This window comes from Gopherus evgoodei, chromosome 1, assembly GCF_007399415.2.
Source record: "Gopherus evgoodei ecotype Sinaloan lineage chromosome 1, rGopEvg1_v1.p, whole genome shotgun sequence".
In the NCBI taxonomy this organism is placed as follows: domain Eukaryota; kingdom Metazoa; phylum Chordata; order Testudines; family Testudinidae; genus Gopherus; species Gopherus evgoodei.
In genome coordinates this window covers 202052888-202072738 of record NC_044322.1, presented here as the reverse complement: position 1 = coordinate 202072738, position 19851 = coordinate 202052888, and the positions used below count along the sequence as shown (strand labels likewise).

Below are 19851 nucleotides of genomic sequence, written 5' to 3'. Positions count from 1 at the left end.
TCTAATCGCCTTCTATGATGAGATAACTGGGTCTGTGGATGAGGGGAAAGCAGTGGATGTGTTATTCCTTCACTTTAGCAAAGCTTTTGATACGGTCTCCCACAGTATTCTTACCAGCAAGTTAAAGAAGTATGGGCTGGATGAATGGACTATAAAGTGGATAGAAAGCTGGCTAGATTATTGGGCTCAACGGGTAGTGATCAACGGCTCCATGTCTAGTTGGTAGATGGTTTCAAGTGGAATGCCCCAAGGGTCAGTCCTGGGGCAGGTTTTGTTCAATATCTTCATTAATGATCTGGAGGATGGCGTGGACTGCACTCTCAGCAAGTTTGCAGATGACACTAAACTGGGAGGAATGGTAGATACACTGGAGGGTAGGGATAAGATACAGAGGGACCTAGACAAATTAGAGGATTGAGCCAAAAGAAATCTGATGAGGTTCAACAAGGACAAGTGCAGAGCCCTGCACTTAGGGCAGAAGAATCCTTTGCACTGCTACAGACTAGGGACTGAATGGCTAGGAAGCAGTTCTGCAGAAAAGGACCTAGAGGTTACAGTGGACAAGAAGCTGGATATGAGTCCACAGTGTGTCCCATTGCCAAGAAGGCTAATGGCATTTTGGGCTGTATAAGTAGGGGCATTGCCAGCAGATCGAGGAATGTGATCATTCCGCTCTATTCAACATTGGTGAGGCCTCATCTGGAGTACTGTGTCCAGTTTTGGGCCCCACACTACAAGAAGGATGTGGAAAAATTGGAAAGAGTCCAGCGGAGGGCAACAAAAATGATTAGGGGGCTGGAGCACATGACTTATGAGGAGAGGCTGAGGGAACTGGGATTATTTAGTCTGCAGAAAAGAATGGGGTGGGGATTTGATAGCTGCTTTTAACTACCTGAAAGGGGATTCTAAAGAGGATGGATCTAGATTGTTCTCAGTGGTAGCAGATGACAGAACAAGGTCTCAAGTAATGGTCTCAAGTTGCAGAGGGGGAGATTTAGGTTGGATATTAGGAAAAACTTTTTCACTAGTAGGGTGGTGAAGCACTGGAATAGGTTACCTAGGGAGGTGGTGGAATCTCCTTCCTTAGAGGTTTTTAAGGTCAGGCTTGACAAAGACCTGGCCTGGATGATTTAGTTGGGGATTGGTCCTGCTTTGAGCAGGGGGTAGGACTAGATAACCTTCTGAAGTCCTTTCCAACCCTGATATTCTATGATACTGGAACAAATGATTAAATAATCAATTTGTTAAAACCCTTAGGTTAATAGGGTGATAGGTAACAGCTTTGTCAAGACCTATCATGCCAAAACAATCTAATTTCCTTTTGGCCTAGTGGATAGAGGGAAGAAGTAGACATGATATATAGTGATTTTCGTAAGGCTTTTGACACAGTTCCACATGACATTTTCATACAGAAACTAGGGAAATGTGGTCTAAATTAAATTGCTATAATGTAGGTGCACAAATGGTTGAAAAACTGTATTCAAATAGTAGCTAATCATTATCATCATCATCATCATCAGTGACATTTCCTTTTGAGTTACAGGAGGACATTCCAAGTACCAATTAAGACTGAAACAACTACAGTAATATGATTAAATGACTGAGGGCAGTGGTGGTTCATGAAACTGTTTTCTTATCATACCCTTAGAGTGGTAGGGAACTTGACCCCAGCTTGGAACCCCACGACTGTAATTGTACTGTGGTTCTTGTTAACATCCAATTAGCTCAATTTGAAGCTATAAATGGACCATATATAAAACAGTAGTGAATATGCTTTTTATAGTGATGCTCAGGCATGATAGGCATAAACTAAGCACCATAACATGATCAGAAAACAGTAAATGAATTATAGTATTTCAGTTAGAGAATTCACTCCCATAACTAAGTAAAACTTGGTAAAATATGAATTCAGAGAAAGCTAGATGGATTGAACAGGTACACTCCTAGCTTTTTACTGATACACTCAAAAATATTGCAGAGAAAGCATATCTGTAAGTATTACCTGTTGGTGTCCCACCCCATCTCATCACTCCAGCAGTTTTTGTTCTACCAGGTCCCGGTGTTATCTTGTTTAGTGCTGCAGAGACAAAAATACTAAATTGCTCAGACAGTTTTTATTTAAAGAAAGAAAACTCCGATAGCCAGGCCATTGCAAACTGAACTCCCTATTGGTTAGAGAGGAAATGAGGTAATAATGGTATTGTGTCTCATGCATTTGATTTTTTAAAAAACCACGCTATTTTAGTCCCCAAATTGGGTCTTCAAAAACCATTTTATCTGAATGTATGCAAACATTTTTTAAAAACAGAAACTACCAAGAGGGTATGGTTGCAGAATCCAACAGCTGCAGAATTTGATGGCACAATACAAGCTCTCATGGAACAAATAATAAAAATTTATGTGAGCAAAGTCCCAACTGCTCTCAGAAAACTGTGGAACATGTTGAAAATTGAAGTTCTAGGGTAATTTAAAAAAATTTAAAACCGAGATTTGTATTAAATTTAACATCAACAAGGACTGCAGAAGAAATAATGTACTGTTTCTATTACTCATTTGCATATTTAATTAAATAAAAATTTTGGTCTTTGAATTTACTTGAATATGCTGCAGAAATTTCAGTGAACCATATTGTGCCACTAATTCTTAAGCAAAACTCTGCATTTATTTATTTCAACAGTGAATTCTGCTTCAAAATCAGTGTTGTGAAATGGCTCAACGTGTCACAGAAGTTAGCATAATGCACTGCAGAAATTGAGAGTCTGATATGATATGTAAACTGAATTTATCAGAGAATATGGGAGCCCTGGTTACTACTGTTGGTTAAGAAGCATTATAAGGTACTTTCTAGATTATGCTATGCATTAGCTGTATCAACAGCTTCTATACAAGTTGGAAATAATGAAACATCTTTTTCAGCTGGAAAAAAAATTAGAAACCAGCTCTTTGAAAGTTTATCTGATTCAAAAAAATTCTCAATAAAATAGATAAAATCAGCAATGGAAAGACATCATCAATAGATCTACTCAACAGAAAAGAAAATACTAACTACTTCACAGCAATATTTAAAAGATACAGCTAAAAGTAAGTGAAGCTGATTAAATAAGGATATTTTAAAAGAATATTTAATTACCAGGTCTGGTCTGTGGCTTTACAAATATCTTAGGTCTTGCAGAAGTGAGACGCACTTTATTTGGGGCTGAAAGAGACACACTGAAGTTTAAGTGCCAGGGTTGTAAGGAATAGCAATGATCAAGGGAGACAGATCTGTCAGTGCATTGAAGCAAAATGAGCATGTGCCAATTCTGGAATTTTCAACATATTAATTTAGCTGCACATTGAAAGCCTGTGCTAGTTTGTTTAGGACTCAAAAGTTAACTGTAGCCAGTCTGTAGAGTCTGGCTGGCTACATTCATGCTTAGTTTTAAGAGGAGAAGACATCAATTATTTTACACTCAGTTACACAATTGAGTATGGATAAAGAGTCAGTTCAGCAGGGCATTTGTGGCCTTAAGAAATTTAATTAGCTTCTGCAAAAAAACCAAAGAGTTAAGTATTCCAGATAAAGGTGTGAAAGTTTTCAGCATCACTCAAGAGATGACATCTGCAAGCAAAATGAAGAAATTCAAAGCAATGAGAGCATGGGCTGGTGAAATGCAGTGACAGCATTAAGTTTAAAAATGCGAAGTGTTGGCCATTACCCAGGGTTGCCTCTGTTTTGCCAAATGGTTTTGATATTTTAGGTTTAATGGTTTCTGTATGAATCACATAGGAAGCTGTAAATGTAAAACAGAAATTAGTAACAGCTGAGTTAGTTACTATCATCTTACATTCAAAATACAGTCTAATAGGCTCTACAGTTCTTTGCACCATAAGCAGAGTTTGTCATTTGGCTGCTGAACTTAGTAGCCATTCTGCGTTAGCAACACCGTATAATAGTTTTGTAAGAGTCTAAATGAAGAATAAAATCTTATTCATATGAAACTACAGAGGAAACGTTTAAACAGACAGAATGTCATTGCTCAACTTGGAGAAACTGTTAGAGGCCTAGATCAGATATCACATCTGAAAGATGGCCGAGTATATTAATACTTTGCACTTCTGTAACGCTATCCATCTGAGAAACAAAACACAAACTAGTAACATAAATGCATTAAACTTCATATGATCACTTTGAGGCAGATGATAGATTTTGATTAAATATACTTTATTTCTGTACAAAGTAAATGCTCCATGGAGGAAATATCAACTTTCATGTTAGGAATATTCCCCCACAAGATTTGGGAAAAACAGACAGATTTTCTTAAATTTGTTTTTAAAAACAGCAACATTCTCTGCAAGTTTCATGTACTTGACTAAAAACATGGAATGAGATGAAATTCTGAAAGTTGGTTTCTAAAATTCCCTGTATTAATTGTCTGAAATATGCACTCAGCTATCTTTTTGTGTCTTCTTAATCAATAAGGTGGCCCTTATGCACAGGTAACTCCCACTGAGGTTCACAGGAGTTATGCGTATGCAGGGCTATATAGTCATAAAAAAGGGGGAAACATGATTAATCTGGCTAATTTTAATTATTTAAACTCCATTCCACAGAATTCCAATGAAAAGTATCACATGGTAAATAACATCTTTGTAGGGGACACCGGAAGATTTTGTAACGGCCTAGCTAGGGCTTTGCGCTTTCTCGAGGTTAAGATAGGACACAGTGTGCCAGCAAATGCTGCTTCTAACCGGTTAGAACTGCCTTGTGTGGGAAACCCTGGTGTTTATGGGGAACTGCAAAAAGCCCCTGGCCATAGGCCAAGAGGGGTGGCCATTGCTGACGAAAAGCCCCAAATTGCATATGTATGTGCTGCTTTGCATAACATTAGCATGATGCTATAATTGCTGCGGGGCATGGGTTGTACCCTTGGAATTTCGCACCAGGCCGAACTTTTCCATGCGCTGGGTTCCCCATCCCAGTGACAGCAACACTTGGAGTCCCCGTTGTGGGTGTGTCCTTAACCTTCATTAAAGCCAATTAATTCACCGTGTGTGTGGGCCTCGTCCTTGCAAAGCATCCAGGCATGCAACAGTCTCTCTCAATCTTGTACAATAACTAGACTTCTTCAAGATGTGTAGTCCCTATTTCCACTTCACTGTGAGGCATGCATGCGCTCCATGTATCTGAGACCAGAAGATTTTTTGCCTGTGTCCTTCTCTGCCTCGTGCTCTGAACTGAGAACATAAGAGGTGGTGCAGACTGACTGTGTCTCTAGTTCCTTCTCCACCATGAATCACGTGCAAAGGAACCAAAGGAGGGCAGGTAGTGGAATACATATAAGGACAACATATCTCGAAGCACTCCAAGGTGGAGAGTGTCATGCCTTCAGTCCTCAGAGAAGTCCAATCTACAGTGGAGGATTTTCCATTTGAAGACAATAGTTTGTTCAGGGAGAAGGCTGATAATTCATTACACTCATTGAAGGACTCAAAGGCAACCCTCTGCTCTCTGGGGATCTACACTCCAGTGCCATGGAGAAAATTCCACAGGCCTCAATGGTATAAAGCAGTGACTGGCCTCACCCCTTTTATCTTTAGAGGGGCTATGAACCACCATGGGAATGACAGAGGGTGCAGCAGAGCAAGTAAGCATTCTCCCTTCTTCCTCCATCCAACTCCAACCTGCTGCTAAGAAACACTTTTGACAGGACCAAATCATTCCAGATGCCATGTCTTTCTTATTAGAGTGATAATCCCTATGTGTATTCCACTGTGGGTGATTGACAAGCAGTATTCATTGAGGGGGGTGCAGAGGACCTCTGTGGTACCAATGACTGGAAGACTGCTGTGCTGGAAGATGCATTAGTTGTTGAAACTTGTATCTGCACATGTCTCTTATGAAGACATGTCTCTCATGGACAGAACCCCATGTTGCTGCTTTACACTTATCAGTAAGGGGACCATTGCAAAATGAGGGTATCAAAGCAGCCTTGGCCCTAGTTGAGTGGGTTCTCACATCTGGGGGGAGGATGGCCGTTAACTCACAACACAGCATAAGGCAGCTTCATATCCACTTTGAAAGTCTTTGGGAAAGGATCACTTCCTCTCTCAACCATTCTGCAAAGGACAAAGAGTCTAGGCAATATCTTCTTTGTAGGTAGAATGCCAGAGCCTGGTGGATATCTAGAGAATGAAGTATCATGTCCTCACTGGTGACATGTGGTTTTGGGAAGAAAACAGGTAAGTGAATTGTTTGATTCCGATGGAAATCCAAGGTTATTTTAGAGTGAAGTCTTAAAGAAACGTGCCCTTTTGGAAGATTGTGTACAGCAGATCAGCCATAAGGACCTCCAGCTCACCTCATCTTCTAGCTGAGGTGATGGCACCCAGAAAGGCAACCTTTATAGATAGGTGGGTCAAACAGCATGAAGCCAGTGGGTTAAATGGAAGCCTTGTTAATGCTGAGAGGACCTGACTGAGGCTTCATCACAGGAGGAAAGGTTCTGACCTGACCGGAAGGTTCTGAAGCCAGGGTGACCATCTTGAACGTCAATCTGCAGATAAAGACATTGAGCTGTTTGAGATCTGAGTCTCCATCCTCCTTTTATTTTGGGGATGAGGGGGGTTGAGAAAATATTTTGAGTAAATACCCTTTGCCCAGTGTTGAGGAGGTACCAGCTTTATGGATCCTGATGAAGATGTGATTCCACTTCTTGAATGAACATTCTCTTGTGAGAATAGTTCCTGAAGAAGGGTAGAGAAGGGGTTTTGATGGGGGAGGGGAGATTAACTCTATAGTGTAGCCTGTCTGAATGATGTCAAGAATGCATGTGTCAGTCATTACCATCTGCCAAGCATAGGAGAAACAAGCTACATGGCTACCAAATTGTGTACAAGAAATCTGGGAGGACCGACATGGCATCTGGAGTGATTTGGTCCTGTCAAAAGTGTTTCTTAGCAGCAGGTTGGGGTTGTACATTTACCAAGCCAAATCTTGCTCTTGGATGTGCATGCACAATTTTTTTTTCCAATGGGAGCAGCACATGTTCATTCAAGGGCAGAATTTGGCTCAATATCTGAGTCTCCCCCTCTCTCTCCAAAAACACAAAATATGGTATTTGGGCTTCTGAGAAAAACCAAATTGTACATGGAATACAGTGTTCTAGGTAATAATGTATACACCATTTGACCTTAAAGTGCAAAGTGCTGTCATCCACTTCAGAGATTGTTAATGATCTCAAAACACTGAATTAAGAAAAACTAATCAGTTACCAGTTTTGAAGAGCGGATTTTCAGTTGTTAGAACAGTTTGGGGCTTGAATGAAATCTGGTATGTTTCATTTGGAACTGAAAGTGAAAACATCAGAACTTATTAAATGTACTTCATGTCTTCTTAAATCAGATGCTACAAATTAAATTCAATAAGGAGGAGGATTAAAACTCTGTTTGTGTAGTCCAGAAATGAAAAGGTTCAGTGCTGGAAACCTGGCTGAAAATCATGCTTTAACTCAAAATATAATCTTTCAGACTAGGAGGATACAAAACATTAATAAGACAGGCAACAGAAGATTAGGGAGTCAGGGTAGAGCATTGCAGATGACGGTCCAGCCTCGTGCATGAAATGCGTGTTCCTAGAAAGGACAGCAAACAAACCGACTGGAAAATCAGAAGCAGTATTATGCATGAGTCCTGGAGCATGACCAACAAGTAAACAAGAGAGAGAGAAACATGGAAACTTTAGCTATTGATAAAAGAATAATTTCAGTCATCTTCCAAAAGCAGAGGGGAAAGGTAATGACAAAAACTGGCAAGAAGTTCTCATTGCCCAAAGTCACTTTGGACCCATCAACAACAGGAACTGTTACAAGGTTAACTGATCTCAGATGCATTGTTTTTGGAACAGTAGGAAATAAAATATCAGCGACACTTGGGATAGAAGCAAAGGCCAACTTAGTACTATGCAGGGTCAGGATCAAAGACCAGGTTTTTCTTTCACAAGATAAAATAGCATTTTAATTAAACAATTGCCTGCTACAGAAAGTTCATTTTTCAAACTACTCAAGTATTCACATGTATAGGAAAAATGCTTTTCCTATTATATGTTGTATATTTTAAATTTCCTCGCCATCCTCTTCTCACATGCATGCTTCTTCACAGTTGTGCTAACACTACTGTCCACTGATGCGATCACTGATAGCTCTAGTCAACTGATTCCTCCCATAAGAATGACTTTGGTTACTTATACGATGTCTTTCAAAATCATCCTTTAAAAAGTTAACCTTCTCTTTTATTAACTATCTGTTTCAATTTTTTATTTGTGAGGTACAACAAAAAATGTACAATTATCTAAAAAGCAGAGCTATTGATTACATTCTCTCACAGTGCTAGAGGATTGAGAAAAAGGAAATAATTAAAAATATCATCATGAACTATGTCTGCCTCAAGAGCAAATATAATTGATAATTCAAAGACTAGGGGTGGGGCCACCACTTTGGAAAAATTAAGAACTCTGCTTCCTCCTGTCATTACTCACTCTAAAAGTTTTCCTTATTTCCTTATTTTGTAATTCAACTAAAAAATATTTGGAAGATTCCAAAAGTATTTGGATAAATTTCCCTCATTCTTATGCACAAATACACTTCAGGATTGTGGCCACAGGTCGAAGAACCAGGAGTCTCCTCTCATAAAAATACATCTGTATCATGTAATGCATCTATCACAATAGTATCTGAGTCAACACCACTAGTTTTTCCACCTCTCCTATCGTTATTACTGATGAGAAGATTCTCTTCTCTTAGGGAAAATGCAGATCTACAAACTCAACCTTTTGCCTAGAATAAAGTGATCTAGAAAGTATCCAGTCACTGGGCCAGATTCTTCCCTCCGTTAGATGCGTGTAAATCTGAAGACACCTACTGAAGTCCATGGCATTATTCTAAGTTTGCACCTGTTTAACAGAGCAGAAAGTCTCTACTCTCTGCAAGTTCCAGAGAGGAACAGTTGTGTAAAGCCTTGCGAGCTTCAGAACACAATACAAGGCTTATCTTTTTTTTTGGCAGGCCTGAACTTGTTTGGTGTCACCGGACTCTTTTGGAATATGATTCTGAGATCTGAGTTCAGAGGATAATTGAAAAGGTGAGGAAAGCCTTTCCAATTCATGGTCCCCTTTCATACAATAATTTCAATAAGAAGTATGATGGCCGCAATATAAATGCATATATATCAAAGACACATCAAGGGGTTCTATCGGTTAAAAACAATCCCTGGATATTACTTAAATTCAACATGAAACGACCTTGAACAAATGGCTGACTTGTCCACAAGGAGAGATTCAAGTCACGCTAGCCCTTTCAGTGTCCTCTTCTTTTACAATTCACTATTGTGTGCTCAATTAAATAAAATGATTGTAACATCTTTCAATATGCCATGTTTGTAAAATCATCCAGGCACTAATCAATGTCAGCATGTGTAGCTAAGCTAGTGCCACAATAACATTTTTAAAGATTGTAAGCCTCTATACTGAATTACAGAAATAATGCAATTACCAGGTTTAGTCTGCAATACTTCTGGCCTGACAGATGTTATGGGTTTGGATGGAATGAGTCGTGTTTCTTTAGGAGCTGAAAGAAAGGAGCAGGATTATTATTGTAATCTTCAGGAATCATAGTTCAATGCCAGGTTTAGCCCACAGAAAATAAAAGTCTGCAATAAAGACAATAGCAATTTCATGGTTTTCTGGAAGCTGCAATAAAATGACTGCTCAAAAGGAAGAAAATTAAGAGTGCTGCGTTGTGGAATGACTTGATATAGTGATCAAAGTGACCAAAATTCTGATACTCTGAGAAAATGGAACCACTCAGTTTTGACAGACAGATAAAAAAATAGGTTAATGGTTTGATAGTGGCAGAGAGATAATTTCTAAGACAGAACTTTGAGTCTTCCATGGCAAAGGATGTGCATACATGTAGGAGAGTGAAAGCGAATGAAATGTTGCAGCATAAAATAATTTTCTAGAACATTTTCTAGAAGCGTTTTCTTTGGTGAAAAGGGAAAAATACCAGTATCACAATTTCAGTAAGGAAACTTCTTTACCCATTGTTGCCTTTGTCTGTTTAGAGGTGACAGAAGGTTTTGTTATGAGTGGCTGCGGGGAGGTTCGATATATTGCTGTTGGGGAAAAACGCAAAGAATCTTAGATACTAAATTAAAAAAGAATTGATGAACTTTGGTTTTGCACACAAGATAAAACAAAAACTGCAATGGAAATAGGTTGCATTTGGGTTATTACTGACTCCTCTCCCCCAAAAGGGTCAATTTACAAATCACAGCATAACACATTATCAGTTGTACTGACTGTTGACAGAAACAAATTGACTAAGATCTTCCTTGTAGCTTCTTGCTTTATATTTGTAAAAATATAAAATCAGTAGCAAGATAGATATAAAAGTATCCATTTTAAAATTGTTATTGTTCTAACAAAATACTACTACTTAGCTCTTATGTAGCACTTCTAATTGGTACATCTCAAAGCACTTTACAAAGGAGGTCATTATAATGATCTCCATATGGGTAGTAAGAGTAAGACACAGATAAGAGAAATGACTAGACAGTAATTAGAAAGGGTCTCATGTATGCAGCCACCCAAACTTTTTTTTAAAAAACAAAACAAAACAGTGAGCTTTCCAGTACTGAAACCATGACGTTTCATCATGTGCCATTCCTTGAAAATCCTTTGGGAATGAGAAATAGTGGCATGGGTTTCAGCCTCTCCTTTTTGGGAATATAAATCTGTCAGCTTTAAAGTATTTTTGGTTTTCATATGCAGGGGTGTACATTTTGCCATCGCTTACCCCAGTGCAACACAACTGACTTGAGCTGCACAGGAATAACTAAAGAGAAATTGGCTAAATACCTCTGAAAAGCACAACAACTGAGGTTTGGCTAAACGAATGATTAAACCTCAATATATAGAATTACAAAAATGACTCAATTACCAGGTTTGGTCTGTGGCATTCCTGGCTTGATGGATGTTTTTGGTTTAGTAGGAATGAATGGCTTTTCACTTGAAGCTGAAATAAAAAAAAACATCCCTGGATTATAATTGCAAATTTCTTTAAGGAAACAGTGATTGCAGCCTTCAAGGAAATGTGTGTCCAGTAGCCTGTGAGGCAAACTATGAAGAGCAATCCTGAAAATCACTTAGTTATGAATGCCCAAAAAGGAAGAAAAAATTATACTGCATTTTGTTTCAATAGTAATTGCTATGTATGAAGTGGGTGGCATTCCCAGTGTTATGAGAACATCCACCTTTGGATGAAACAGGAGAAAGTTGTTGACAAAAAGAGATACAGAACATGATAAAGTGAAGGGGCTGCTCAAACTAGCCTGACAAAAGATAATTTATTCAGACACTACTGGCCAAATTCTCCTTCTGTACATGAATGCCTGAGGACAGAATTTGATACTATGTTATCTTCCTGTTAGTCCCCCACTCCACCTAACTGGATCTATGGATCAGCTTCCCAATTCCAGATTACAAAATTACTCAATTCTAGACTGATCTCCATATCTTTCAGCTGAGAACTCTTGCCATGCGGCATATCCTCAACTGAAAACAAATATTAGTAGGAATATGCTTAGTATTTATGGCTAATTTTTTTTTAGTGGTAGTGGTGGGGTCTGTGATCCATATTGGTGTGAAAAACTTAGAAAAGTTATGGATAGGGACTATCATATCCTCATAATAGGCCAATTCACCAAAGTGTGGACATTTGGGTGTTAAAGGAAATTCAAATAAAAAAATTATAAACCCACATGTTGAAGAACCTTTTTGCCCCAGGTGTGGGATTTCAAGTAACCTAACATATATACAGTAATATTTGGTGAAGTTGTAGATAGCTCACAAGTGGCTGCTAATGCATACATCAAGTACTGATTCTTTTGCTCTTTCAGAGCAAAAATAGGACATTACTTCAGTAAAATATTCAGGCGATAGAAAGAGCTTTAAATTTTGGGAGTCACCGAGAAATAGTATAAACCACTAATTAGGATCTACTGAGATGGAGAAAAAGTTGCACCAATTTAATTTGCAAAACATTGACTAAGATCTATCTACAAAGCTGAGGCCAGATGACTTAGATCACTGATTAAGATAGTTGAAGCGATGCACTCTAATTAATACACCCTACTCTCAGAAACATCCATCTTCTCACTATGACTGATAGATTTTTTTCATTGTAAATTTTATTTCTGCCATAAGCCCAAACAAAGAGTATCTTCCTTAGATTCATTCAGAAACTCTCCTACTGGGACATGAATAGTTAAAGTTCAGAATAAAAATGGTGTGGCATATGTTCCACCCAACCTTTTCTGGAGAGGGCTGACTGGGAGCTAGTTGAGGTGATTGGAAAGATGGGTTTGAGAGCTGCTGTTTGGAATTGGGAAGAGATTGTAAGTGGTCCATTTTGATTTTTGTATGGTCTACGGTGGCAGTTGGAGTCCTACCGTTTTCTTTCAGTTGTCTTATATAAATTGTGTAAAGAGCTCAAAATCAAACATAGGTGCAGGAAACACCTTTCAATAAATACACTACCTTTTTAATAATGTGTTAATGAGTTGAATTTATGAGACACAATGAAGAGCGTTACATATTTGGATATCAGTTTCTGTACTTCTGATATTACATTTCCAGCAACACTTGCCTGTTCTATAAGTCAAATCTCTTCTGACTGGAAAAGATGTGAAATCTCAACAAATTAGGAAATCTCCTTGATCTTAACAACTATCAAGGAAAGAAAACTGAGTGAAATATTGTAGGAGATGTCCTTATTAACAGAGTTGGGTAAAACTGGTTAAAAAAAAAAGAAAAAAAGCCAGGAACACTTGTGTGACTTTTTTGAAAATTTGTTTCACATTTTGCCATCACTAAATTTCAATTTTCAAAAAATCTAGGCAGGTTTGAATTATGCATAGAAAGCACGAGAAAAAAGAACAAGCCACTTTCCTGAAACATCTCACATGAAAAGACCATTTTAACATAAAAATTCATGCTTATGTGCTTTTTAAAAGACGCCACTGTAGGATAACCACCTAGCTTTCAGTCCACTGCTTACCCAACTTAACCATGTGTTTATGAGGCAATATCACCTTTTCAGAAAGTAGTTCTACAGTCACTGCAAATGTTCAGATAATGAAAAATATTTTCTATAAAATAATATTGAAAATTTTGGAAATTTAAATTGTTCAAATTCACTCAGACACAGGAAAACTTCATTAAAAAAACCCACAAGTAAACATAGCTTTATTTCACCAAATTCTACTCATTGAAAAAATCTGTTGAGATATTGGAAGTGTTTTTCCCAGAGTCCTGAGCAAAATTATTAATCATTTTCCTATTCCTTTCCTAAGATCCTCCTGAGTAGCTGGAAATGGCACTTAAGAGATTATGTATCAGAGGGTAGCCGTGTTAGTCTGGATCTGTAAAAGCAGCAAAGAATCCTGTGGCACCTTATAGACTAACAGACGTTTTGGAGCATGAGCTTTCGTGGGTGAATACCCACTTCCTCAGATGCATGCATCTGAGGAAGTGGGTATTCACCCACGAAAGCTCATGCTCCAAAACGTCTGTTAGTCTATAAGGTGCCACAGGATTCTTTACTGCTTTTAAGAGATTATGTATTTCAAAAGCAGGATTTAGCCATATTGACAGTCCTAGCTGTAAAAGAGCCATCCTTTTTTTCCATTGTAGAGTTGAGGAGAGAGACAAGGAACACACTGACTGGCAGGATGATCTCATGGAAGGATAATGCTCCTGGATTTCCATACTATATTACAGAACAGATAAAAATAACTTGTATGTTTTGAAGTTTTAAACATTTTCTCCTAGAAAATTCATAGTGTGTGAAGAAAAAGATTCCCAAAGGTAGGTAGGCACCTTAAATTTGTTTCTAATTATGCTAGGTGATGTGACTGGGGTAGAGGGAGCACTAAGAGGCTGACTGCCTCAAAGAAGGCCTTAGGGAGCTGAAATTTCTATTCCAATGGAGAAGTGAAGGCAAGACAGGAAAGATGATCTTATCAAACTAGAAAGGGAGAAAAAACAAAAACAAAAACAAGGAGCATGAAGGGCAATCTAGTTCTAGGAAGTTGAGTGAAAAGGAAAATGGTAACTCGGAGTTACTAATTGTCTGGTTTCCAAAGTTGTGCTTGAAGTAATGGGAAGCCCAAGACACAATCACATTCTAAGGGCTTGTCTACACAGTGCAGTAAAGCACATTCAAAAGTTGTGACTTGTGTAGTGTTCTAATGTGCTCTGCTCTAACTGCCCCATTTAGACCATGTTGGCTGGAACTAGAAGATATATCGTTTGTATTAACATAGTCCAGTTTCAAAGGAGCTGACTGAAGATAAACAGAAAAGGCTTGTCCACACAAGGACTTAGTGTATGGCAAGGTGGGATAAGAACATAAGAATGGCCATACTAGGTTGGACCAATGGTCAATCTAGCCCAGTTAGGGCCGGCTCTAGCCATTTCGCCACCCCAAGAATGGCGGCATGCCGCGGGGAGCGCTCTGCTGCTCACCGGTCCCGTTGCTCTGGTGGACCTCCGGTGGATCTCCCGCAGGCTTCCCTGTGGAGGGTCCGCTGGTCCCACGGCTCCAGTGGACCAGCGGACCCTCCACAGGGACGCCTGCGGGAGGCCCACCAGAGCCGCGGGACCAGTGGACCCTCCACAGGCACGCCTGCGGGAGGTCCACCGGAGCCACCTGCCGCCCTCCCAGCAACCAGCAGAGCACCCCCCTGTGGCATGCCACCCAAAGCACGCGCTTGGCGCGCTGGGGCCTGGAGCCGGCCCTGAGCCCAGTAGCCTGTCTTCTGGGAATGAACAGAACAGGTAATCACAAGGGATCCATCCCCTATCACCCATTCCCAGCTTCTGGCAAACAAAGGACATCATCTCTGCCCATCCTGGCTAACAGCCATTGATGGACCCTTTCTTACATGAACTTCTCTAGTTCTTTTTTGATCCCTGTTATAGTCTTGGCCTTCACAACACTCTCTGGCAAAGAATTCCACAGGTTGACTGTGCGTTGTGTGAAGAAATACTTCCTTTTGTTTTAAACTTGCTTATTAATTTAATCTTGTGAGCCCTAGCTCTTGTGTTATAAGGAGTGAATAACACTTCCTTATTTACTTTCCCATACCAGTCATGATTTTATAGACCTCCACCATATCACTCCCAGTTATCTCTTTTCCAAGTTGAAAAGTCCCAGTCTTATTAATCTCTCCTCATATGGAAGCTGTTCCAGACCCTTAATCATTTTTGTTGTTCTTTTCTGTACCTTTTCCAGTTCCAATATATCTTTTTGAGATGGGGCAATCACATCTGCACGCAATATTCAAATTGTGGGCAAGCCATGGATTTATATAGAAGCAATATGATATTTTCTGTCTTCTTAGCTATCTCTTTCCGAATGATTCCCAACATTCTCATCATTTTTGACTGCTGCTGCACATTGAGTGGATGTTTTCAGAGAACTATCCACAGTGACTCCAAAATCTCTTTCTTGAGTGGTAACATCTAATTTAGATCCCATCATTTTGTATGTATAGTTGGGATTATGTTTTTCAATGTGCACTACTTTGCATTTAGCAATTCTGAATTTCATCTGCCATTTTGTTGCCCAGTCACTCACTTAACTCTGCAGTCTGCTTTGGACTTAACTATCTTGAAGAGTTGATCTCAACCTACAGTATGCAAGCCTGCCACACACTGTCACCAAGTAAACTCTGGTACCACGCACTAGAAGTTCTGTAGTTTGGGCACCACAGAACTTTTACAGCATGGTAGCAGACTTCACATGGGCCAATTAGTACGTGGCAGGTTAGTGCACTGTGGATTTACATCCCAACTTGTTGCACACTAAGTCTGTGTGTGGACAAGCCCAAAGATTGAGAAGTATCTTACTCTGGAAAGATGTCTGAGAGGCAAGTCACCTATCCAAAAAGCTTATAAAAATCCTAAAAAGTACACTACACCCAGTTAGATCTGATTGTACAGTTATCAAAGAACAATTCTAGTATGTGGTCTTTCCCAAGTAAGATAGCAGAATGCACGATTGCTATTTTTCCAGAGACAAAGGAAACTAAAGCAGGATTCATTTTCTCCATTTGTTATAAATTCAAAAATTCAGATTGGGCTGAAGGGTGCTGCTGCTACAAAAAGGATTTGTTCATGTGAGGAAGCACAAACAACGTTGTTTGCTCAGGCCAAAGGACAAGCATGCACTTAGAAACAGAGGAAAGTTTGATGATTACATTTAATGGCAGAAAATGAGCTTCTCCTTGGAATTTCTTTTTTGATGAGAATGAAAACAAACAAAACAAAATGACTACCTATTGAATAAATATTATTACCCAGTGTTGCCTTTGCTCGTTCAAGAGAATGAGGAGTTGTAACAGTGACTGGCTCTTGGAGGGATCGAATGGCTCCTGCTGGAAAAAATGTGGATAAATCCTGAGAAAGATGAAGGGACTCAATGAAGCTACACAATTTATACCAGATGAAGATCTGGCCCAGGATGTTTTAAAATAGCAGCAAGTATTTGCAATCAGAGACTTACAAGATATAAGTAGCTACTCTTAGGCTTTATTTAAAAGGAGTTTTGAGGTTTGTTTGTTTTTTTAAAGAGAAAAACATTTAAACATCATGGCACTATACTCTACGTTCATGCTGTTCCTTGTTTATTTGAAAATTCTATATAGTAGGCTCTCTTTACAGATATGTCTATGTGTGTATAAAGATAGACTGGTCTAGGCAGCAAAATTCAGATTGAGATCCAGATTTCCCTGAAGACTGAAAAGCAATTCGATCCAGTTTTTTGGTTCAGGGCCCTGTTAGTACAAAGTAATCATACTGTGCACAGGGATGAAACAGGAAAACTCTTAACTGTGCCTAAACATGTATATTAGTTTTCCGATGGTATAGTTAATAATATACTTAGCTTTGCAATGGTTGTAACAACAGTTTCTGATTAAGTATGGTTAAAGCAAGAGGTGACCAAAATTTTTCACAAGGAGGGTTTTCCCACAAAAAATTATGGTTTTGTCAAAACTGAAAATTTTCACAGTAAAATATTGATTCTGATTAAAAATTTTGGTTTTCCTGCAGGGAATTTCTGAACAAAATTTTAAATTTTGACTTTAAATGTTTTGGTTTGGTTTTGTGGTTTAAAAAAAATCTCAAAACAAAATGGAACATTTTAAGTCAGTTTGTCAATTTGAAATGAAAAATTTCATTTGACATAAATTTTTATTTTTATACCAAAAAAAAAAAAACAAATAAACTGCCATTTTAAGTAAAAACAAAATACTTTTTTTCTTTTCAAAATGTTCATTAAAAATTTATTTCAAATTGTTCAGACTTCTCATGGGAAAACTGAAATATTTCAATAGACAAATTCTGAAATAAAAAAATGTCCTTTGAAATTTGTCACAGGAAAAATTTTGGTTTTTCAATTAGCTCTAGTTAAAACCCATGCGGACCATACAGAGGAGTCTAAGGAGAGGTAAGGATCAATGATGATGGTGGAAAGTTTGTGTTATATGACAAAGTATCAGAGTAAGAGACACATGTCAGCACAGTGTTAGTGTTTCTCATATTGATTACATTTCTATACCCTCTCAGAAATTGCGCCAGCCTTAGAACCTTAACAATATGATTTCTCATGCTTTATCCATCTTATACATTTATAAAATACCTCCAATCTGTAGTACTTTTAATAAACTCTTTTTTCTTTTAAATTTTACTCTTCAGCACAGGGTCTGCCTTTTGTACATTGACTAGAATATTCTGGGTCTTACTCTAATATAAATAATAAATTAGATACACAAAACAATGTAAGGAGAATGTTATGTAAGTTGTAAAGTTAGGAAATGCCAGATTCATGTGAACTTAATTGCTGCACCTTTGTTTGTCCATCCTGTGCTCTAAATCAGGCAGAGGTCCTATGGAACAAATAATGACGATATAATTAAAGATAGTATCATAACAAATGCACATAAGGGGGCAGCATTAAGGCTTCATGGGTGAACATAAATCTGGCACTTTCTAACCTTTGGGTACTTGACTTTGCAAGTTAAATAATATTCTTTTAATGTATTTTTGTATGTAATTGCCTAGTTATTTTTTTCAAGAGGAAAAAGGTAAAAACAAATTATATTACGTGCAACTGTGACAGCCTACCATCAATAAGAGGATTTGAACCCTGAATCTTCAGCACAGATTTCTATCATTTGAACTACAGCATTAACTACATTAGCTGGCATCCAGAGAAGGCTGTTATCCCAGAGAGGGTGGAATAGGTCACAGGCACTATATGCTGGTTCCAGGGCAGCTGAAGGGAGCCTGGCTTGGCCCAGCTCTCCTTGTTTCCTGCACTCCCCACCTCCTGTCCAGGAGCGGGGGCAGCTCTTGCCTTATGTGGTGCCCCAAAGTAAGGAGGGGTGAGCAGGGCCGGCGCTATCATTTAGGCAGCCTAGGCAATCGCCTAGGGCACCAGGATTATTCGGGGGGTAGCCGGGGGGGCGGCAGGCGGCTCTGGAGCCACGGACCAAAGGACCCTCCAGCCGCGGGATCAGTGCGGGGGGTGGCAAAATGACCGTGCACCTAGGGCACGAGAAACCCTAGCGCCGGTCCTAGGGGGGAGTATAAAGGACATTGAGTTCCGGTGCTGGGCCTAAGGTGTGTGGTGAGTCCAGCTCAGCTCTCTTGCTATACTGACACATATCCTGTGCTACAGCTGTTCTGGCAGGCTCCAGATGCTCCCAAAGCAGTGTGCTGTACTGCTGGTGCTTTGGGGGCGGTATGAAGCGGACACTTTGAATTGTTTGTTTGTTTAGCTATTATTTCAGCATGCTGCCAAAATTTTCCTGAGGAATGCAACAGATCAGAGAGAAATGATGATTTTTAACAGTGTATACCTCAGCTGAACCTGAAAGGACCTTGATGAGATAAGGGAACTAACACTTCCCTAGTCTAAGGCCTTTTTCTCTGCCAAATTCCCAAGGCATCCTGCAAACAGTGCAAGTGTGAAAGTTTCTTAAATATAAATTACAAGAATCTTTTATAATGTAACGTATTAGGCAACTTAAATAAGAGGGTTGCTACCAGCTCCCCTTGTAGGATATTAAAGCCCCTTTATTACACTGAAAACAACTGATTGTTTTCATCAGACTCACTACTTAACTGCAGTAAAATGTAGACTTTTTGAGCTATAACAATAAAATGTTAGTAGCATTTCTGCTGTTGCCATTTTTCCCCCCAACAGTCCATTGTAGAAGAGTTGCTAAAAATGTGAACTTAAGCATAATGAAATGCAAAATAATTTACCAGGTTTAGTGTGTGGCACATCTGGACTAGGTGATGTTTTAACTTTGGAAGGAACCCGCTGAGTTTCTTTTGGAACTGAAAAAAAGAACCTCTTATAAATGTTTACCCTCTCCAGGAATAAGAGTCTAATAGCAGGTGTAAAGCCCCAGACACTGCAAGCCTTCTGCCTGCAACAAGGAAACAAAAATTTTATGGGGACAGTGAAGAAGGCTGAAAGTCATATGTGCACAGGCCTTTAAAAGAGAAATGATGGTCTGGCATGTGAAAGCATTTGAAAAACGATCAAACAAGCAAGGGACAGATGTCCTTGTTCTGTTTGGAGTCAAGCTGAATAAGGATTAAGACAAGAATTTATTAACACAGACAGACATGGCTGCAGAATGACTGAGATCTTTCCATTTGTGTTTTAGAGTGAATAGCTGCTATGCCCCACGCACTTCTATTTGTGCTATGCATGCTTAACTCCTGTAGATAGCAAT

The 19851-nt window shown here is 39.0% G+C and overlaps 1 protein-coding gene across 26 annotated transcripts in view; it reads right to left on the bottom strand.

The window, feature by feature from the left end:
* Positions 1 to 19851, bottom strand: part of ABI3BP (ABI family member 3 binding protein) — a 319764-nt gene that overhangs the window by 75892 nt on the left and 224021 nt on the right. For 20 of the 26 annotated variants that reach the window (XM_030582778.1, XM_030582662.1, XM_030582743.1 and 17 more), the window contains 9 exons: positions 19373 to 19447; positions 16399 to 16476; positions 10977 to 11051; positions 10075 to 10149; positions 9528 to 9602; positions 7255 to 7329; positions 3699 to 3773; positions 3131 to 3196; positions 2003 to 2077 (listed from right to left, as the gene is read on the bottom strand). In XM_030582778.1, the coding sequence (XP_030438638.1) occupies positions 2003 to 2077; positions 3131 to 3196; positions 3699 to 3773; positions 7255 to 7329; positions 9528 to 9602; positions 10075 to 10149; positions 10977 to 11051; positions 16399 to 16476; positions 19373 to 19447 (669 nt within the window). The remainder of the gene's footprint in view (positions 1 to 2002; positions 2078 to 3130; positions 3197 to 3698; positions 3774 to 7254; positions 7330 to 9527; positions 9603 to 10074; positions 10150 to 10976; positions 11052 to 16398; positions 16477 to 19372; positions 19448 to 19851) is intronic. The other 6 variants (XM_030582672.1, XM_030582733.1, XM_030582752.1 and 3 more) reach the window with 6 other exon arrangements.